Genomic DNA, 22,836 nt, shown 5'->3' with positions numbered 1-22,836 from the left:
AGAAAAAAATACAATTTCATACATTTTATAATAGACTGTAACGTAACAAAATGTGGAAAAAGTCAAGTGGTCTAAATACATCCCGAATGCACTGAAAAGTCCTTTCTATCACCCACAGTTCAAAATGTGGCTGCAGCAGAAGCCTCCACCTCTCAGCCATTCGAGCCGTTCACCTTCTCCCAGCAGAGAGCCAGCTGCTCCCGGAAGAGTTGCATCCTCCTGCCCAGTCTGGGCCTCCACCAGGGGGAATCCACTACAATGACCTCCAGGAGGACAACTTCTTCTGTGAGGACATAGCCCAGACGACATCAATATACTGTGCTCGGATTCTGTTCAGTGACCCTGCCTCCTTGGCTTTGGCCAGGAGCTCAACTCCAACTTCACCCCAGGCGTCATGACAATGAAACTTTAACTTCAACCAGGGTGGGTCTGGGCAGGACTTGGGCTACTATAACGACCTGCAGTTCAACCAGCTGGTCAACGAGAATCCAAAGCCTCTCCGATGGACCTCCTCCCACTGTTACTCCGCGGCTCCGCCCCTCAGACCAGGCCAGTGTGATAACGAGGGAGTGACTTGGCCCAGGTAAAGACAGAGGGGGACCTATGAGGACAAAACGTAACCCCCTTAAGACTGACAATGTGGCGCGAATGTAGCCCTGAATCTTTTAAGGGTATTTTGTTGTGTTGCTCCTCAAACCAGAAGTTTAAAGGGTTGTGTAAAGTCCAAACTCTGCCCTGTGACAGTCATTCAACCCAAATAAAGTACAGTATGAGAAGTTTGAACACACACAGTAAATAACAGTAGCGGAGGCACCTTGTACCCAACGGCTGTGTTACCCCTTGCCCCCAATAGCCTCGCTGGATGAGGCTATAATCCAGACCCCCCCCCCCTTCCTGTTCCTGGTAGGACGGGGTCTTGAACACGATAGCGATCTGCCGGTGGACGTCCGTCTGGGCAAACTCCGCCTTGGCCTCCCAAGACCCCCTCTTGAAGATGATCTCTATGTCGTCTGAGCGGGAAACACACACGCACACGCACACACACACACACACACACACCAATCAGCTTGTATAGTCCTGCAGGCTGTATGACTTCAGTGTATTTCAAGAGGGGTGTCATTACACATCATGTGCCACTTCCATCTAGTTGTTTTAACAGGATTTTGACTTCACCCTTTAATTTGCTAGATATCAGCGTGCTCAACACAGTGTTTGTACATTACAACTTGGGAGTCTGGCTCGATCTCACCTTTCTGGACTTTGTCGCAGAGCATGTAGATCTCAGTCTTGCCGGTGCATGGCCCTTTAACAATGTTCAGACGGTTGATCTTCAACTCAGATGTGGTGGTCGCCTCTGTAAACACACACACACACACTGAGCACCTGCTGGATGGTTCAGGAAGGAAGTACATTTACATAGCTGTGGTGTTACGGTACTGGTTCGTATCACGTTTGAAGACTACTGTAATAGCAGTCATGCACAGGTGTCAGGAGGATGTTTGGGTGGGAGGGGGGTGATCTTACTCTTGTCATAGACGGGGTTGGACACTATGGGGTTCAGGAAGTCCTTCTTTCCATCCTCCCACTCCAGCTCACACTGGAAACACAGCCGCACCACGTTCATGTCCATGTCCTCGATGCTTTTAGAGTGGCCCGCTGGGGGGACAGAGGAGAGGATATTACCCTACCGCTAACAACTTTATTGTACAATAATATTGGATTCATGTAATTGGGTAAGTTCTGTGTGCGCTTGCGATGTGCTTTGTGTGCGTGTCAGGGCTCTACTCACTTTTAAAGGGGTCGATCTTCTGATTCCGTCTCTTCTCGAGTGAGGCATCCAGCTCCTTCCTCCTTACACACTGGATGCCCAGGTTAGCGAAACTGCAAGATGCACACAAAACATGGTCGGTTACCAACCATTAAAAACAGACATGTTTACACTAACCTAGTTTACACTAACCTAGTGCACTTTCCTGGCAAAGCACTCCCAAAGAGGTGAAGAATGAATGAGAAAGAAATGGGATATGGCCCGCTGGTGGACAAAGGGAGAAAATGCACTTGTCAAGAAAAGAGAGCGATGAATAGAGGAGAGAAAGAGAGGGGCACCTGTGACGTCGGTTGCTGTGAGGGTTTAAGCAGATGACACAGATTCCGGTACCGTCAGCACAGTCTTTACCCACTAGGCAGTGGGGGTGTGGGCGGTACGGGTAGTCTTTGGTCACCAGGGAAACAGTGACCATCACTTTTTTAATGTTCTGAATGGGACCCTGGAGCTGAAAGAGGGAGGAGAGAGGGGATAGAGTGTGAAGACGAGAAAGAAATGGGGAGAGAAAGCGGGGGAGAGGGACAAAGAAAGAGAAGGAGGAGAGATTTGCATCAATCAAACCGTCTTCCTTCCTCCAACGCAAGTGAGAGCATGATTAAAACTGAATAAATGTGCAGTGATTAACCAAAACTGCAACTCCCTTTCAACTGTCAAACTTCACACTTGTCTGGTAGTGTTAATCTTAGAGGGATGCGGTCTGAATTGTAGAATGTGGGTGCGAATCAACAGTGTTTAAAGGGTGGAGGGGGTAATCCCCTTAGTTTGAACCACACAAAGATGTGGATTTGTGGGGTACTTTCTATTTCAGTTACATGTAATTCCTCCCCCTTCCCCTCTGCCCCTGCTCCTTACACTAGCAAGGCTCTACATGTTGAGGGCAGCCAAACCAACAAGGGGGAAACACCTTTATTCTGGGATAGATGGTACATTCCGTTAACCCCCTTCCACTTCCCACACAAACATACAAATCCAGTGCAGGTTAGGGATGAAATTGGGAACACAATTTGCAGTAAACAAATATAAGGACTAGGTTCTATATTAATGAGACGTTAAAGCAAGGCCCTGACTGAGTGGTCACGATGAAAGATGTCACTTATCACAAGAGTAAGGGCATTAACTGCGACTTTGCTAAGTTGTTTTAAATGAAAGTGTTTCCAATCAACTTCAAATAAAGACAAAATACAATATGGATCTATTGGGTACCTCTATAGCAGGCAGGGTCTTGTTGGAGTCCCCACTGGAGGCCCCTAGGATGCTCCCGGCCGAGCGGCCCTCACACTCATAACGGAATCTCATGCCTCTCTCTTTGGGCTGCTCCACCACAGCCAGGTTGGGCCTCTCCAGGATCTGCTCCAGCAGATCTGTGTCTGTCTGGGCCTGTCGAGAAGGACTATCTGGCCCCCTGGAAGTCCCTGAACTAGAGGACCCACGTCCTCGTCGGTTTGAGACCCCACGAGTGGGGTGAGGTGCTGCCATATCTCTGGTGCGAGAGTGGTGCTGGGGCTGAGGGAAGAAGCAGGGCGGCTGCGGAGAGACATCATTTAAAGTCAATGGCTATGTTTAAAAGTCCATGTAAAGAACACAGCAGACAACAAACAGTTATCTTTGCATCCAAAACATCATCATGATGGTACTAAGAGTAAAATGGTGAGATCGTTTTCAAAGATAACCTGCATTGTTATCGTTTATCTACATATTCTCTCTCAGTACACCACTTTCTATGTCCTCATTTGACACATTCTGTTGCCATGCCCCCCTTTCAACCGTTAAACTAGAGAGCACCCCCTTCCGTTTTTGGTTAACCCCTCTATACTTCCGTCTCCCTTCCACCCTCTCAGGCTGCTGAGATGCATGACTGTTCTTCATCCTTCATGCCTCTAGCTCTGTCCGTCTGCCCATTTCTCCTAGGTTCTCTGATACGTCAAAATGGTATACTTATATAAATAAATAAAAACGGCCTGTGGTCATTATAGACAGACGCAATCTCTCTCACACACACTTTGCCCTTCACTCTCCAAGTTCAGCCACATACCTTCTAATTAACAGCACGTTTGAAGAATCCCTAGAGGCCAGCAAACAGGAAAAACTATTCACCAAAAAACAAACCGGAACAAAGAAAAAAAGCTGACCGACTGAAGGGATCGCTTTCTCCCTTTGTTATTACAAGCCGCCCTACAACTCAAGTCTGTCTAAACAAACCGCCAGAAGTTGATAAGGCTGTATGAACAAAAAGAGGTGCGTGTGAGATCATTGTGCTCCACCTCAAAGTAGCGTCTACAGGCGGAGTATATGTGTGTGTGTGTAAGAGCAATAGTGTTGGCATGCCTTAGAGCCTCTACACAAAAGCAACTAGGATCGAGCCGGGAGGCGCATGTTCAGGAAACAGGAAGTTGACATAATCTACAGCAGATCGACCAATTAGAAAAGCAGAAAAGCCTCTGAATGTGAACTTCCACCCTGAAAGGGTTGGGTCCCGGAAGGAAGGGAACTCAAAACGAAAGTAGGAATCAGATGACACTCTTTCTCTCCTTTTCTGCCACCTCCCCCACGAGAGGCCACAACATGCAGACGGGGGTGTGTCAACTCAGCTCACAGTCTATCTCAAGGCACCGCTTTGACTCGCAGACATACACAGACCACAATTGTCTCACTGTGAGTTCCAGACTATTGGAGAACAGCAACCCAAGGCATGACAACAAGGTAATCAAGGCCGCCTTAGAAGTCAACGCACCAGTGAATTGAGTCACCACGCTTACCCATGGAAACTGTGAGTAGTTGAGTTTCACTTATCCCTGAGGTGTGTCTGTCTGCCTTGGCTCCCACCACTAGCCCATGAGGAAGCGATAGCACACGTCCCTGATGACCTTAGCTGTTTTCTTGACATTATCTCCCAGCTATTACAACAAACTGAGATACCAAGCCCTGACAGTGTGAACTGATGCGACCACAAAGAGTACCTGAGTGGGCTGCAGAAACAAATCAAATCACTAACTAACCACTACACAACAACTACAAGTTTTGAGCTGGTGTGTAGGCCATCTGTGGACCCCAGGAAAAGTAGCTGCTGCTTTTTCGACAGCTAATGGGGATCCTAATAAAATGTCAAATACCAAAAAGTCAACCCCTCCATTTTTCTACTGAACTCTATGAATCAATGGCCTAACAAAAACTATCTCCCTTGTAGCAATTTATCATTTATTGAACATTCATTTTCCTCCAAGAGTGGCTGAATATATTTTGGGATTAGATCCCGAAAGGCCTGGTACTCACCCTGGAGGTCGTGCCCCTTGGCACCAGTACTGGGGGCGTCAAGGAGGGGGTATGCCTGGGCATGGCCCTGTGGTTCTGGGCCTGGATCTCAGGGTCTACAGGGGGATGAGGAGGTCTGGGGAGGCAGAAACGAGACTGGACCTGACAGGGAAACTCTCGGTCTGCAGAGATCACCTCCTGAATGATGTCTAAAAAGTAGACGGAGTGGGATGAGGGAGACTGCAAACACGCTGATGGGGCCTGCAAACACGCTGATGGGGCCTGCAAACACTGAGCTGGTGGGTTGGCCATCTGAGTGTGATCTATGTCTGTATGTGTACAGTACCAGCTACATCAAACCCTGAGCATGATGCACAGGCCTAGAAGGCCCGTACGTAGACTATAGGACTACTAGCCATTATAAAAAACAAATAACTATACATTAATGACAAATAGCCTACTCACCCAAGTCATTTGCTGTTGTACAAAGCGGGAGAAAAAAAGTGAGTTAACTCATTAATGATTACTTTGTGACAGGCAAGACTATTGCTATTGTCATACATTTATGACAGTGATTGTAATAGTCTAAGTATAACAGGTAAGTATATGTATTACAATGTAATAGTATAGGTTTAACAGGTAGCCTAAGACTAGTGTCTAAGACTAACATCTCTGAAGTAGGTGTTGACCCTTCTACTCAACTGTCATTCACGCTGGGGAAGACAGAATGACAACACAAACTGTCAATTGAAACACATGGCAGTGTGTGCCTTTTAGACTATAGGATCTCTTGTCTGGGCCCCTGCAGTCGGTCCACTTTTTGACACAGACCCGTGACAATGCGTTAACACTACAAGCAGATAAATTATTTATATAAATTATACTACTGTTCGTGCGAATGTGAATGACGTGGGACAACACACATCAGACACCGTCGATGCATAACTCATATTCCGTTTATTTAAAAGAAAAGACACTTACTTGCAGTGCAGTTTTGAACACTCATGTTTCTCATGGCACGTTACGATGTTTGTCCTGGAGCTGAAAACCTTGTTCGAGTATTTTTTTTAAACCCAGACACAAACACAATTCCGCCCTATTTCCCCTGACCGATCATTTCGTGGCCATAATAGGCTACTGCAATTCAAATATTGTCCTCTCTTCGCTCTCGTACTTCGATTTGGTTCAATTGGCCTTTCGTTTTAAAAAAGCATAGACATTCTACCTCTCTTGCATATGTTATGGATAAAATGAGTCCGCCTCCCAAGCGCCCTGTTCGAGTGTGCGTTTAGTTCCGCACTTGTTGGATGGATTTGACTGGCTGTTCGGTTGGGTGGAAATCCCCTTACATCACTGCTTGGGAAACCCCCAGCGGCAGTGTTGTGCCGGCAGTAGCCTTGTAGAAACTTCAGATAACGGATCATTCCATCAACTATATTTTGCAAACTACTGGAGTACAATAGCCGCAAGTGCAATKACCCGAGTGTGAATATCCTGATATAAAAAAAGACCCTTCCTCATGGCCGGTTTTTACGCACAACGGGATCGATTATTGTACTTTAAAATATAGCTACTTGCACCAAGTATATTTCAGAAAATAGTGTAGTATATTTAATTGTTTAATGCAAAATAGAGTGGGATATTTATAATAGAATGAGTAAGGAAGGATACTGGTAGTGCACAAACATGCAATTTCTCATGGTGGTGCATCGAGGTGTGATTCCGGCGATATGCCAACTAATCCAGTTAATCTATCCTTTATGTCAGAGATGAGCAATTTTGACGGTGGTGAGGTCCACAAAAAATGCTCGCAGGTCTGCATACCCACATCAATACACACACCTCCAAACCGCGCTGGCCCTGCGTTTTGGGGGGCATAAGTGAAATTATGTTTGCGTAAGAGTGACTAACAAAATCAATGGGGGTGTCATGACAAAAAGTGTCCCGCCAAAATCACAATGGGATTCGATAAACTATTAGCGTTCGTTGCTATATCAACCAACCTAATGCATCGAATTTTGGAGATCATTACCGCGACAATTTCGCTGTTTTAAACGAGTTTTGTTTAGCTAATATGATGAAAACATTACTTCCAAGTGCTTTTGGGTACCTTGTTAACATTTCAAGAACACGAAATCCATGTCTTAAACGTACCAGAAATAGCAGAGAAAATGTGTGATCTGTTTGACACATTCATGTTACTTACCTTACAGATCACAAAGTCAGCTAATTTCCACTCCATTCATATGCAAATACCTTTGATTCATACACTGGCTTGTCTGGCTGGCATGTTTTTAATTGAACCTGTCGTTCCCTTATCTACACTGAAATAATATTACTTTCAGTAGTCCTCTATTATGATACTTTTTTCTATCTCGCATAGCTCATTAGTACACCCTTGTGGTTGATATATGCATCTATTGTAGGTCCTAGAATACAATAATGAATCATGTTGAACTAACAAATAGCGTAAAGGGACACCTTACAATTTACAACAATGAACACCTTGTGCAACAGCTGTGAAAACCAACCTTAGATTTTTTTTGGGGGGGTGATTCTGCAACTTCGGGCACTTTCAGAATTCTTTTTTTTATTGAAAAACCATTTTACCAGTATTATAATTGTCTAGAAATAATATCTGATAATGGCTGTGATCGTACTATTCAGGAATTTATATATTTTTTGTCATTGTTCTAAGACAGCCATAGACACATGTCATTTACATCACGTCATTAACATATAAAGAATAAAAACATATTTAAAAAATATATAAAATCCCCAAAATTGACCCTGAGGACATAGAAGTTCCGTAGTTGCAGAATCATCCAGGTACACTCACATGACAATCATAGACTGAAATACKGAATTCTTGTGTGTGGAATAGAGAGGAGGTGGGTGGTGTGTGGGTGGGAGGTTCTGCCTGTCTCTGAAGGGGGACTCAAAGAGGGAGACTGCAAAATCCAGGCACTGCTGCTCTCTTTGTTCTGAGTGTTTGCAGTGCTAGTGTTTTTAGTTAATCTGTGTATGTAGTCAAACACACGGCACCTGTGACAACATTTGATGGATTAGTGCAGTGTTATAAATGGGAGATATTTACTTTTCAACTGTTTTTTAATGTATAGCCTACCTCAAGCTGGCCCCCCTCCAACACAGAGCACAGAGAATCAGACTGATCAGAACTCACTGGCTCTGGTGGATGGGATACCTCCTGTGTGTCTCAGACAGTCGATGGTCCTAAATTAATTTGGAGAGGTAAATTGAAGAGGTACATTTTTTACAAGCTCAGCATAACTACCATTTCTTGCTTTCTCATGTCACCCAAAGCTTAATATCACATTTCAGGTAAAAACCCAGATGCAGACAACGTCGAATTAACAACAGTTTATTTATCCAACAGGGACAGGCAAAAGACAGGTCAAGGGCAGGCAGGGGTCAGTAATTCAGATAGGTGGGGCAAAGGTACAAGACGGCAGGCAGGGTCAGGGCAGGCAGAAAAGGTCAAAACCGGGAAAACTAGAAAACAGGAACAATCGAGAGACAGGAACAGAGGGAAACCGCTGGTAGGCTTGACCAAACAAAACGAACTGGCAACAGACAAACAGAGAACACAGGTATAAATACACAGGGGATAATGGGGTAGATGGGCGACACCTGGAGGGGGGTGGAGACAATCACAAAACAGGTGAAACAGATCAGGATGTGACACTTAACATACTTTGTCTCATGGGAATCATCAAAATGTAGAGTGTCAGGGCTTTCAGTGGTTGACCGTCCAACTTCTTCAACTGGAGAAGATTGTTGGCTTCCACGAGGTAACCATAGGAAGACAAAGATAAAAATGTCAGTGTTAGGGAAACTAAAACTAGCTTCAAATGCAAATAGTTATTATCTGAGATTTTTCTATTCACCTTAATGGATGGTGATCCCCGCTAGGAGTGAAAGGGCAGCAAGGTTACCCAGGTCTCGCCTTCCTTTCGTCCTTCTTCCAAACCAAGTCATTCACCCGGATGTCGAAGCACTTGGTTCCCTTCTTGATTCTCCTCCGGTAGCTCTCCTTCGGTTTCTCCTGCGCCTTGTTGATGTTCAGTCTCACCTTGATTGATAACATACAGCACCGGTCAAAGTTTGGACACACCAACTCCTCATTCCAGGCTTTTTCTTAATTTGTACTATTTTCTACATTGTAGAATAATATTGAAGACCTCAAAACTATGAAATAACACATATGGAATCATGTAGTAACCAAAAAGTGTTAAACAAATGCTTTTCCAACAGTCTTGAAAGAGTTCCCAAATATGCTGAGCACTTGTTGGCTGCTTTTCCTTTACTCTGCGGTCCAACTCATCCCAAACCATCTCAATTGGGTTGAGGTCGAGTCATTGTGGAGGCCAGGTCAACTGATGCAGCACTCCATCACTCTCCTTCTGGGTCAAATAGCACTTACACAGCCTGGAGGTGTGTTTGGTCATTGCCCTGTTGAAAATCAAATGATAGTCCCATTAAGTGCAAACCAGATGGGATGGCGTATCGCTGCAGAATGCTGTGGTAGCCATGCTGGTTAAGTGTGCCTTGAATTATATATAAATCACTGACAGTGTCACCAGCAAAGCACCCCCACACCATCACACCTCCTCCTCCATGCTTCACAGTGGGAACCACACATGTGGAGATCATCCGTTGACCTACTCTGCATCTCAAACACACGGCGGTTGGAATAAAAAAAATCACCAGACCAAAGGACAGATTTCCACTGGTCTAATGTCCATCGTGTGTTTATTGGTGTCCTTTAGTAGTGGTTTCTTTGCAACAATTCGACCATGAAGGCCTGATTCACGCAGTAGATGTTGAGTGTCTGTTACTTCAAAAATGATGAATCAGACACCTTATCGATAGCAACAGCTCATGGTCCTCCTGGAATCCGAAGTTTCTTTGACTCAATGGAGGAACGTAGTCAGAGAAATGCTGATGAATGTCTTGCTCGAGCTGTGTATGCAACTGGTTCACCTCTGATGCTCACAGGCAATGTGTATTGGAAGAGATTTCTGAATATTCTTCGCCCATCATACACCCCTCCAACCAGACATGCTTTACCTACTCATTTGCTGGATGCAGAGTCCAACAGAGTTCAAGTGAAGGTCAAGCAAATCATAGTGAAAGCAGACTGTATTGCAATCATCTCTGATGGGTGGTCGAATGTTCGTGGGCAAGGAATAATTAACTACATCATCTCCACCCCTCAACCGGTATTCTACAAGAACACAGACACAAGGGACAACATACACACTGGTCTCTACATTGCAGGTGAGCTGAAGGTAGTCATCAATGACCTTGGACCACAGATGGTATTTGCACTGGTGACAGACATGGCTTCGAACTTGAAGGCTGCTTGGTCTAAAGTGGAGGAGTCCTACCCTCACATCACACCCATTGGCTGTGCTGCTCATGCATTGAATCTGCTCCACAAGGACATCATGGCACTGAAAACAATGGATACACTCTACAAGAGAGCCAAGGAAATGGTTAGGTATGTGAAGGGTCATCARGTTCAAGCAGCAATCTACCTCACCAAGCAAAGTGAGAAGAATAAGAGCACCACATTAAAGCTGCCCAGCAACACCCATTGGGTTGGTGTTGTCATGTTTGACAGTCTCCTGGAGGCCACCCGGGTCTCCCGGGTGGCGCAGTGGTCTAGGGCACTGCATCGCAGTGCTAGCTGCGCCACCAGAGTCTCTGGGTTCGCGCCCTATCCCTACCGGCCAAACCCTCCCTAACCCAGCCCGGGCTGGGTTCGCGCCCAGGCTGTCGCAGCCGGCCGCAACCGGGAGATCCGTGGGGCGACGCACAATTGGCATAGCGTCGTCCGGGTTAGGGAGGGTTTGGCCGGTAGGGATATCCTTGTCTCAGTATGTAAAAATGTAATAAAATGTATGCACTCTACTGTAAGTCGCTCTGGATAAGAGCGTCTGCTAAATGACTAAAATGTAAATGTAAAAATGGGAAGGAGTCTCTCCAAGAAATGGCCATATCACAGTCTGGACAGCCCCATCAAGAGGATCCTCCTGGATGATGTATTTAGGACGAGAGTGGTAAGCTGCCTGAAACTTCTGAAACCTATAGCAGTAGCCATTGCACGGATTGAGAGAGACAATGCCACCATGTCTGATGTTCAGACTCTGCTTGCAGATGTAAGATAATAAATCCGTCCATCCCTGCCCACTTCACTGTTGCTCCAAGCAGAGAAAACTGCAGTTCTGAAATACATCAAAATGCGTGAAGACTTCTGCCTGAAGCCCATACACACCACAGCGTACATGTTGGATCCCATGTATGCTGGCAAGAGCAACCTGTCTGGTGCAGAGATCAACAAGGCCTATGGTGTCATCACTACCGTGTCTCACCACCTTGGCCTGGATGAGGGCAAGGTTCTTGACAGTCTGGTGAAGTACACTTCCAAGCAAGGGCTTTGGGATGGAGATGCAATATGGCAGTCGTGGCAACATATCTCATCAGCCACCTGGTGGAAGGGACTTTGTGGATCTGAGGCTCTTTCCCCTGTTGCCTCCATCATCCTCCAAATCCCACCAACATCAGCCGCCTCAGAGGGCAACTGGTCCTTGTTTGGGAACACACACACCAAAGCACGCAACAGGCTGACCAATAAAAGGGTTGAAAAACTGATGAAGATGAGGCCTCAGAGTCTGATGTTTAAGAGGTGGACATTGAGGAGGTCCAGGGAGAAGACATGGAAGCCTGAGAGGAAGACTATGGATCGCCGTTTGGGTCTTTGCGTGTCAAAAAGATACACGTCAAATAACACGATTTGACCGTCAAATAACATTATTTGATGCGTCAAATAACACTATGTAAACTACATGCAAATGCTGGCCAATCACAAATAAGGACCATGTGAATGCAGCTATATGAAAAACATCTCATTCATCATCACCAACAAATTTCGTTGGTTTTTAATTTAAATATCGCTTGAACACGAAGCGTCGTTGGACTGGACTAGCTAGCTAACGATAGCAGCAGCTACCGTGGGGTGCGCGAGTATGGGCGGTGTCGATTATACTGAGTGCCATTATTGTAACTTTTATAACGTTTGCACATGTGAGATTTCAATCGTTCAGGAGACTGAATAATGCTGGAGTCCAAAGGCGGCAAACCGGGAGAAGCAGGCTGATAACTATGAGGGTTTGTCTGATCGCTGAGCCTACCATCCAGCAGCTGAACAGGATAGGTACATTTTCCCTATATCCATGCAGTACATGAGGACACACAGTGAGGTGCACAGTGCTTGCTTTATAAGTAAGCTAGGTGTGTATCTATCTTGTGATTAAACATAGACTTATTGAAGGTTATTTTACTGATTTAAAGATCATGGACTGTTTCCCTGTTTTATATTAAGATCATTTTTATTAGATTTAAATAAGTATCGTTAGAGTATCCTGTTAGGTAGATCAGTGCCCTATGGTCAGGAGGAGAGCAGCTTCTTGAAGGTTTTGGGGGAAACATTCCCCCAGATGAATCCAAATGTAGAGGCCTTTAAGACAGACAGGAGGAGGCTCGTGCCCCTACAGCTGGCAATCAAATCAGCTGGGTTAGGGAGGTCTGCCCTGTACTTAAGATTGAAGGTATTTGATAGTTTATGTGTTAGGAAGGGCGGGGTAGATTAAGCTTTATGTCACGTAATAAATGCCAGAGGTAATTAATTAATTTGAAAAGAAACTGGATTTCCCAAAGTTATAAAGTAATTGAGCAACTAGTAATTTCTTGTATTTTTATGTTAAAGGAAACTGTAAGGGAAGACAGAACCTCGGAGACAGAGACTCCGCATATGGAGACAGGCCTCACCACAAGCTTCAATGACACTAGAGGTTTGGAACGTTAAATGACCTTTTACACTTTTGCAACCAATTATAAAGTATAATATTAGTTATAAGACTTTCATTGTAACTTAACAATCGGAATGGCTTTATTTATTACTGTACCTGTATTGGTTTCAGTCTCCAGAGGAAATGCGGGAGATACGGCGTCTCCAAGATGAGATCTACCATCTCTCTCTGGCTGCAGACCAGGAGAAAGTATGTATATAATATAGCTTAGTAACTCTGTTAAAATCACACATCATCGGCATACCATCAGGAAACACTTACTTTTTCATACACAAAACGGATTAATTCAATACTTATTTTTGCCACAGCAGATGAAACGTCGTTGTTTTGAGGAGTGGGAGACCAGGTGGAGGAAGGTAAGGCATTTCACCAAGTTCATATCATCTGTATATTATGTAAGGGATATACGCAGACTTTCTGTACATTACCTTGGAAATAATAGATGACGCAGCGGGGCAAGGCGGAGCCGAGTCCCTTTGCGGAGTTCATTTTTCCAAGATAATGTACAGAAAGGAGGCGTTTATCCTGCTTATACTAGTTACCAAAGAAAAAAATACGAAAGCACACATTTATCAGCAGAAATCCTGCTGCTGCTTCTATGCACTGGCTTCTTGCTCCCACCACCACCCCAGCCTCCACCTGTTAGGTTCTGTGTTCCTGCCGGGGGCATTGGTATAGCTTACCGCACTCACTGCCTGTAGGCTATTTTATATTGATGCTTTGCTTGGGCAGTGGGCTACCCTGAATGAGCAGAGCCTATATCGCCAAGGCTTACATTATTCATTGCTTAATACATGGTTAAACATATTTCTACATGCCGTTTTCTTTCTGAACTGGTTTTAATGCCCATTCTAGAATTCAACAATGCTGTGGTATAAATATATTTATAACTTAACACTGACAGTAATGCATATTGTAGTCAATAGAGGAGAGAAGACGAGGGTGGTCTCTCACCCAGAGCAGCCTGATGGAGGGCCCTTTAAGATCAAATACCCAGATGGGAGGGAGCAGATTAAGAGATTCCGGCTCTCTGAATCCATTCAGGTAAGTCATTAATATACTTGTTGATAAACTCAGTACTATAAATGTACATTTCAGGCTGAATTACAATTGTTGATGTTGGTCTTTTGTTATATAGATGGTTTGATTTTGTGGGAGAGGATGATGCCTCGAGTGAGGTTTTTACCCTCCAGGCAGCAGCGAGCTTCCCAACCCTGAAGAGCATGATTAACGGGTCATTGGAGGACCATGACATTTGGGAGTCCACACCACTGTATGTGTTGTGGTTGTCTGTGGAGTATGTGCAGGTGACTAGCATGACAATACTTAATAATACATTTGAATCAGACTACATTTGAACTACTTGATAGTTATAACCTTAGTGTGTGGTTCTTTCTGTCCATTTACAGGCAATCCTATCAAATCATCTCACCTGCCCCCTCAACACCTCTCTCCTCACCTCTCACCAGCCTCCTCTCCTCTCCACTCACCTCCTTCATCACCAAACTKTCCTTCTTATCACCCCTCACCCTTAACTTCCTCACTCTTTCCACCTCTCACCTCCTAACTCACTTTCTCCTCCCTCATCTCCATCATTGGCTCCAGTGAGTTTTTTAAAGAGCAGTTTATAAACAAAATGTAGTATTTAAAACCTTAATGTCAAGAGTATTTTCCCTTAGGATCAATCCTTATTCGATTTGTCATACATTTTGAGTGAGCTTCCCCCCTTCCCCTCTAGAACGGACATAAGTGCCATTTTACGTACGCTCTGGAGCCGAGTGGACCAGGACCACTGCCCCGTCGCCAACATGATAAATGTCCACAGGGGCAACGTCCTAAACAGTAGCCTGTATGTGTTTCAACGCAACAACTTAAATGCAGTGGCTAAGATGGACGTTGCCTTTGTGGACGTTGAGTCCAAGGCGGAGGGGACAGTTGACCAATGGGGTCCCTCCAGGGAGTATTACAGGCTTCTCATGAGGGACATCAGGGACTCGGCCATCTTCGAGGGTCCGGAAGGAGGGAAACGGCTGTCCATTGATGTTCATGGTAAACCTTCTTTTTACCCGTATTAACATGTGATTTTCATGTAAAATACAGAATTTAAGCCAAAACAATTAGTGAAGAGGCTTTGTCCAGGGCGATATATCATAGGGATAATAAAGTTGGCACACTTTTGAAATGGTCTTTTTAGCATCACACGAGGGCCTGTATGGAACCATTGGTCAAATTAAAAGTGTGTGTGTGGTCCATGGAGATGTTGGGCCACACTTGTTCTCTGAGCGACTCTTCGCAGCAGTGTGGGAAGCCTTCTCCTCCACTCAGTCTGGAGGAGGTAAGCCACACTACTCTGAGAGCACATTTGGAAAATGTAAGTTTGATGTCCTCCCTAACAGGAAATAGATCATCATTTTTGACATGTATGGTTTCTTTTGCTGTGTTTAAAATTCTTGATTGCCTGTCATACATTTTTTTATTCTAGATCAAAAAAGCAAAGGACCTATCAGAAGTGAAGAACAAATTGGAGGATTCGGTAGACTGGCTGAACCTACTGGGGAAGAAAAGGATTGTTGTCAAGACAATGGAGGACAGAGATGGTGTGGTTGAATTGGTGGCTCAACAATTTGTCCAAGGGAGCATGCAGGTGGCCTTAGAGCAGTAAGTCAACTCTGTAATAAATCTGTGAAGTACTTGTCATTACCTCTAACATAAGTATTTTTAATCAGTCCACCCCCCTAAATCAATACACATCACTATATTGTCCTTAACACTTATTTTAAATATACATACTGTCTCTAAACCATAACAGGTTCAAATATTGTCTCAACTCTCTTGGGCTGCTCTCTCGGGCGGCTCATACAATGTGGTTTATTTTTTATTTATCTAGGTGAGTCAGAACAAATTCTTATTTACAATGACTGCCTACCCCAGCCAAACCTCCACTAACCCGGACGATCCTGGGCCAATTGTGCGCCGCCCTATGGACTCCCGATCACGGCCGGTGTGATACAGCCCGGATCGAAACCGGGTCTGTAGTGACACCCTAGCACTGTGATGCAGTGCCTTAGACCGCTGCGGCACGCAGAATCCCTAGAGGGGGAAAGTTACCTCTGGAACAGTTTAGTTAGTATTATAAAATATATAATAGTATTATAAAAATTATCTGACTCAAAGGAACGAGTGGCGCTGAGAGATATAGCATCCAATCCCTCATCCCAGTAGGGAGTAACAGGGGTGTAGTAAGTCAGGTTGGAGTAGAACGAGGTGCGCTGAAGATATAACTGCCATAACCCTCTTGTAGATTGTCAACTCCCAGGCTGCCTCTGGGCATTCCAATGGAATTATTGTCCGCAACAGTTCCATCTGTGTGTTGCTGATGGTGAACTGGATTTGTGGCACAATCACCCCTCCGACCAGTAAAGAGCTGCGGCGCTAGTGGTTGGAGGAGCTGAGGTGTGCTGGTTGGAGAGCTGAGGTGGTGGTGGTTGTAGGAGCTGAGGTGCTTGGAGGAGCTGAGGTGGTTAGAGGAGTGAGGTGGTGCGGGTGGTGGTTAAAGGAGCTGAGGTGGTGCTGGTGGTTGCGTTAAAGGAGCTGAGGTGGTGCTGGTGTGGTTAGAGGAGCTGAGTGGTGGTGTGGTTAAGGCTGAGGTCTGGTTAGAGAGCTGAGGTGTGGTGTTGCTGGGTTAGAGGAGCTGAGGTGGTGGTGCTGGTTAGAGGAGCTTGAGGTGGTGGTGCTGGTTAGAGGAGCTGGAGGTGGTGGTTGCTGGTTGAGGAGTGAGGTGGTGGTGCTGGTTGAGGAGCTGAGGTGTGCTGGTTAGAGGAGAGGTGACTGCCGTTGTTTCAGTCCTCAGCCCATGGTGGTTCCACTACTGGCAAGCATCAAAAGCAAGATCTCTGTACACCCGTGACAGGAAACCAAAGTGCAGTGCCCACAGGTCCACCTCCATTGTTGATGTCGATGATCTGCTCCGTCTCGAAGAAGGTGAACAGGTCATGGTAAACGTTGGAGACTTCATGCCAGACGTCCCCCCACAGCCGCTCTATCCTCTGGTTGTGCGTGCTCCTTCCTCTGAGGGCACTTCCCCTCTCACCACCCCTGAACTGCTCCATGAAGGCGCAGATGCGGTTGTTTTCACCACCCGGTCACATGGTACTCACCCGGATAGTACTCCGTAGCTGGTGACAGCTGCTTGAATGACTCCATGACTGTGGCACTCCTGTTGTTGTCAGAGGCCTTCAGAAACACAACAAGTCTGCTGTAACCATCCACAGCACCATGGATAACAATCCTACACCTAAAAAACAAGATACATTTATTTTCTCTTATAGTGATGCCATTCTGTTTTTATTATTGATAACATTATTACAGTGCCTTGATGAGGTAGTCATTCAAAAATCCTATTAAACACTTATTGCACACAGTGTGAGTCCATGCCACTTATTATGCGACAAATGTTTACTCCTGGACTTATTTTGGCTTGCCATAATAAGGGGGTTGAATAGTTGTTTACTCTAGACATGTTAGCTTTTCATTTTGTAAATGAATTAGTAAAAATTTCTAAACACATTATTCCACTTTGACATTATGGGGTATTGTGCCAGTGACAAAGTCTCAATTTAATCCATTTTAAATTCAGGTTGTACCAAAACAAAATGTGGAAAAAGTCAAGGTGTAAATATTAGTGACTATATACCGAGGAATAGGACCACAATTCTTTCATGACCATATAACCAGAGAAATCATTCGTTTTTTACGATATTAAGATTCGTAATGCACTTACCGAATCGGCTTATGGTTGCCATCGATGTGCCACAAAGAATTTGGGCCTGCAACTCTGTAGTGCCTCCGTAGCCGCTGCTGCATGGCTCTCCTCGCAGCTCACTGGGGGTTGACACGGATCAGACTCTGTCTGAACCTCTCCCGCTGGACTCGAACACCTTCTCCTCTTAAGCGTGCTGTCACAGACTCTGCACCAAGTTCCTCATTCTGCCCTATCAGCTCTTTTGATCCTCTCATCCAGCTGAGTGTCTGACAACAGTGAGTAGGACCTGAAAATGACTAAGTACAAAAAGATACATTAATCAGGAACGTGATCAAATCTAGAGAGGATGTAGAGATGCTCCCTCATGTTACGATTGCTTTATTCAATTACGATAACTTAGCTCATACGCCGCTTGACCACAGAGTGCGACACATTGAGAACATCTGCCATTTGTCTGATGGTCATATGAAAATCTGAGGAACTCAAGATGCTCTTTGGTGATGTGATACCGCCTTCCCTCCAAAGGGGCTTGATAGGCTACTAAAATAAAATAAAATACAATAGATCATTAATTACAACATACACTCCTAAAAACCTTTTTTAGGTTAAAAGACTATGAGCACAATATAGAATTTAGGAACAACATTAGATAGGCCAACCAAATCTTTTTTGTACACTGCTCAAAAAAATAAAGGGAACACTTAAACAACACAATGTAACTCCAAGTCAATCACACTTCTGTGAAATCAAACTGTCCAATTAGGAAGCAACACTGATTGACAATAAATTTCACATGCTGTTGTGCAAATAGATTAGACAAAAGGTGGAAATTATAGGCAATTAGCAAGACACCCCCAAAAAAGGAGTGATTCTGCAGGTGGTGACCACAGACCACTTCTCAGTTCTATGCTTCCTGGCTGATGTTTTGGTCCACTTTTGAATTGCTGGGCGGTTGTCTGTCCCATCTTACGTCGGTTTACGCCTGAGTACGGAGCCTACACCACAACATATTGTGGCTCAGGTAGGGCAACAGTGCATGTCCAGGATGGCACATCAATGCGAGCTGTGGCAAAAAAAGGTTTGCTGTGTCTGTCAGCGTAGTGTCCAGAGCATGAAGGCGCTACCAGGAGATAGGCCAGTACATCAGGAGACGTGAGGAGGCCGTAGGAGGGCAACAACCCAAGCAGCAGGACCGCTACGCTCCGCCTTTGTGCCAGGAGGTGCACTGCCAGACGCCCTGAAAAATGACCTCCAGCAGGCCACAAATGTGCATGTGTCTGCTCAAACGGTCAGAACACGACTCCATGACGGTGGTATGAGGGCCCGACGTCCACAGTGGGGGTTGTGCTTACAGCCCAGCACCGTGCAGGACGTTTGGCATTTGCCAGAGAACACCAAGATTGGCAAATTCGCCACTGGCGCCCTGTGCTCTTCACAGATGAAGCGGTTCACACTGAGCACCTGAGCACATGTGACAGACGTGACCGAGTCTGGAGACACCGTGGAGATGTTCTGCTGCTGCAACATCCTCCAGCATGACCGGTTGGCGGTGGGTCAGTCGTGGGGTGGCATTTCTTTGTGGGGCCGCACAGCCCTCCATGTGCTCGCCAGAGGTAGCCTGACTGCCATTAGGTAGCAGATTGAGATCCTCAGACCCTTGTGAGACCATATGCTGACCACATGCACATTTGTGGCCTGCTGGAGGTCATTTTGCAGGGCTCTGGCAGTGCACCTCCTGGCACAAGGCGGAGGTAGCGGTCCTGCTGCTGGGTTGTTGCCCTCCTCCACGTCTCCTGATGTACTGGCCTATTCCTGGTAGCGCCTCCATGCTCTGGACACTACGCTGACAGACACAGCAACCTTTTTTTTGCACAGCTCGCATTGATGTGCCATCCTGGATGAACTGCTACCTGAGCCACTTGTGTGGGTTGTAGACTCCGTCTCATGCTACCACTAGAGTGAGAGCACCTCCAGCATTCAAAAGTGACCAAAACATCAGCCAGGAAGCATAGGAACTGAGAAGTGGTCTGTGGTCACCACCTGCAGAATCACTCCTTTTTTGGGGGTGTCTTGCTAATTGCCTATAATTTCCACCTTTTGTCTATTCCATTTGCACAACAGCATGTGAAATTTATTGTCAATCAGTGTTGCTTCCTAAGTGGACAGTTTGATTTCACAGAAGTGTGATTGACTTGGAGTTATATTGTGTTGTTTAAGTGTTCCCTTTATTTTTTTGAGCAGTGTATTTTTACTGATTGACTTCGTTAGAGGTGCAGACACAATCCCAGACTTGACACAGGAGACAACACAGGACAAGTAAAATGAAACAATCTCAGCCTTTGTCACTCATGCTGTACAATTTTTTTTTATACAAATGTAACAACTTTCCATCTTGGTAAAGTTCCCGTTGTTGGATGTCCTTTCTCTCTTGTGGGAACTCCTCTGCAACAGCAATTAGATTGCTGGCCAACTCTTCTTCATCAATCAAATGACCGCCTGCCCACCGAAGGCTCCGCAACATGGTCTCTAACCTGAAAAATAGACTGCAGATCCGATTGGTCCAGTAACATTTTATTTTTATGTAACTAACAAGCCCTACCTGTTCTCTTGTCGAAACTGTGCCAACTTTCAGAGCCTGCGAAATATGATGACAACCGTGCATTGACAGGCGATACAGTTTTAAACTCATTTGAATTGAATAATATCCCAAAAATGCTCAACTAGCTAGCTAACATTTTATAGATTCCATAACTAGATTATGGACGATTGACGTTAGCTAGTTATCTTGAGTTCAGTTTACTGTCAATAGCAGATCAAGCTAGCTAACGCCGTTAGTAGCGTTATATTATCTAACCGTGACTAACCCCATTCGGTACAAATTTGCGTAACCACGACATTCAAACGAGGTTGCAATGAAAACTAATGGCACTGTAGCGTCTGTGTTGACATCAAATTCTGGGGTGTGAACTACGTTCGTAATCAAGCGTTGATTGACATGGTAATAGCTCAATAGTATTGGAGAAAAGTTGCAAAAACTGACCCCTCCAACGCTGTACGTTAAATTGTAACGTTTCATGACGTAACGTACTGCACGCGTAAAGCAACTAATTCTGTGTCTTACAGCCTCTCTCCACCAGGTGTAGCGCTTCTCTCACCGTTTAAAAAGAAGACAGGGTAAGGGGGATACCTAGTCATTTTTTGCGTCATCACTGCAAGCCATCATGACTTTCAAAAGCCGCTGTTTACTTCTGAAGATAACTTTAGCGGCGCTCTAAAAACCCGATTCAAATTCGACACAAACCTTCAAATAGGTAATGACACATTATATAAACTCTTTATAGTGTTTTATTTACATTTTAGAGGTGACGGTCTCGTCAATGATTTTGTTGGAAAGGGGAGAAAGTGTGCTTTACAATGGTATTGATATTTCAGTTGATCTGGAAGTATTACGTTTTGGGGCGCTAAAATAAGGTCAATTGTACCGACCAGCGCGAAGTACAAATAGCTACTTGTTTTTGCTTCTCAACACCTACGCTAGCTAACATTAAGTTAACGTTACCTGGCATTGATGGTTGAAGTCCATCTCTTCTGTCCGTGAGCAGCAGCCTGGTGCAATCAGAGATGGTAGATTTACAATTTTCGATTAATTGGGCTGCCATTGTTAACTAGCTAGCTAATTTTACCTCAGAAGAACAGAAAGCTGAGTGAACGTCTTTCATCAGTACCTGAGAATTGGGCGGAGTCCAAACGACCTTTATGCAAATGTTGATCATCAGTGACAAAATCTATGACTCATAGCATACGTATCGGTGAATCGTTGTGACATGAAATACAAGTGAGAGTATAATCAATGTGTAATACCTACGTAAAAAAAGAACTATAGCAACTGAAACAGATTATGTCGTTTTGCTGTGTTTTTGAGGAAGAACATTGTTTGCATCCATCAACTAGCTAGCTTTTTTACGACCAGCACTGTCCGGAGTAGTGATGGGCATTCCGGCTCTTTTCAGTGAGCCGGCTCGTTCGGCCCAGCTCACCAAAAAGAGCCGGATCTTTTGGCTCCCAAACGGCTCTTTAAAAAAACATGTTTTGTATTTTTTCAAATCAAACAGTTTGCGATAGTTTGACTATGATTGGTGTTAAAACAATTCGAATTAAATTATTAAAATGAAATCATACTCTACCTTAACCACAATGTATAAAAAAATGCATTGGTTTGTTATGAAAAAGGATGCTATTAAACATTTGCAATTAAAGTATAACTTTTTAATATATATAAACAAAGTGCATATCAATCTGACCATTCAAAWCGAATACAATCTGAACAGCATAATAGAATATTGCACCATATCAAAGAAACATAAATAACAATGTGCAAAAATGCAGCATCCCACTTAAAACATTAAACTGGTCCCTCTTTTCTCTCTTTTCTTTATTGCCATGTTATAACCAGCAGCACACAGCAATGCTGACCATATTTTGCTTTTATGAGAGATTTGCATTCAGATATACAAGCTGCTTCACTTTCAAGGGGCTGATGCAGTTTCTTCTCTCAGTAATTATTTGTTCCGTTTTCCCGAAGACCCTCTGAGGGAATGGATGTGGCTACTATGTAGAGTCTCCCTGTCATGACTTAAGTAAGCCGTGGGTAGACAGAGGCCTTGTTCTTCCACCAGCTCAGAGGATCTGCACATCTTTGGGATTCCTTCGTGCTGCATCCCCAGTTGCTCTCTCGTCAAACAGCATCCAAACAACAGACGTTTGTGGCACTACTGCTGGTGCTTCTGCTCCATCTGATCCCTCTTCTTCCTGTTGCCCTGGTGCCTGAGCCAGCTGACTGCTGGTGCTGTCCCTCCCTGCTGCTGAGGTTATTCTTTGAAGAGCCTCATCAATCGCTCTGGCATCACTGAAGGCTAACTTCTTAAACCTGGGGTCAAGTGCAGCGGTTTCTGATAGCACGTGATTATATTCCATTCTGTGGAACTTTCTGTCCATTGATGAACATAGGGTGTCCATCAACTCTGTCACATGTCCTGTGGTTACCTTTGCTTCTCTCTGGCGGCTGGCTGTGATTCGCTGCAGACCCTTACACAAGAGTATAATTT

The 22,836-nt window shown here is 44.8% G+C and overlaps 1 protein-coding gene and 1 long non-coding RNA gene across 3 annotated transcripts; one reads left to right on the top strand and one right to left on the bottom strand.

The window, feature by feature from the left end:
• Positions 1 to 625: 625 nt before the first annotated feature.
• Positions 626 to 7,244, bottom strand: relb (v-rel avian reticuloendotheliosis viral oncogene homolog B). The gene is made up of 10 exons (XM_023982664.2): positions 6,056 to 7,244; positions 5,540 to 5,551; positions 5,096 to 5,283; positions 3,029 to 3,349; positions 2,107 to 2,273; positions 1,790 to 1,881; positions 1,525 to 1,656; positions 1,250 to 1,354; positions 838 to 1,010; positions 626 to 631 (listed from the first exon to the last, which is right to left on the bottom strand). Exons 1-10 carry the CDS (start codon positions 6,087 to 6,089, stop codon positions 626 to 628), a joined length of 1,230 nt encoding a protein of 409 aa, XP_023838432.2. The 5' UTR covers positions 6,090 to 7,244.
• Positions 7,245 to 13,078: 5,834 nt separating this feature from the next.
• Positions 13,079 to 15,947, top strand: LOC111957735 (uncharacterized). 2 transcript variants are annotated; one of them, XR_011474671.1, is made up of 6 exons: positions 13,079 to 13,158; positions 13,278 to 13,325; positions 13,889 to 14,013; positions 14,108 to 15,340; positions 15,452 to 15,627; positions 15,857 to 15,947. It is a non-coding gene; the product is annotated as an uncharacterized lncRNA (long non-coding RNA). The 2 variants fall into 2 exon arrangements; XR_002876441.2 differs by having other exon boundaries at positions 15,452 to 15,947.
• The last annotated feature ends 6,889 nt before the right edge of the window (positions 15,948 to 22,836 follow it).

The sequence above is a fragment of the Salvelinus sp. IW2-2015 genome, linkage group LG4p, assembly GCF_002910315.2.
Source record: "Salvelinus sp. IW2-2015 linkage group LG4p, ASM291031v2, whole genome shotgun sequence".
Lineage (NCBI taxonomy): Eukaryota > Metazoa > Chordata > Actinopteri > Salmoniformes > Salmonidae > Salvelinus > Salvelinus sp. IW2-2015.
This window is presented reverse-complemented; position numbering and strand designations above follow the sequence as displayed.

Coding starts and splice junctions, on each gene's coding strand:
- relb (XM_023982664.2), bottom strand. CDS start 6,089: ATGAGAAACATGAGTGTTCAAAACTGCACTGCAA. Junction 1,882..2,106: donor CACAGCAACCGACGTCACAG/GTGCCCCTCTCT, acceptor TGCATCTTGCAG/TTTCGCTAACCTGGGCATCC. Junction 1,011..1,249: donor CTGCGACAAAGTCCAGAAAG/GTGAGATCGAGC, acceptor TTTCCCGCTCAG/ACGACATAGAGATCATCTTC.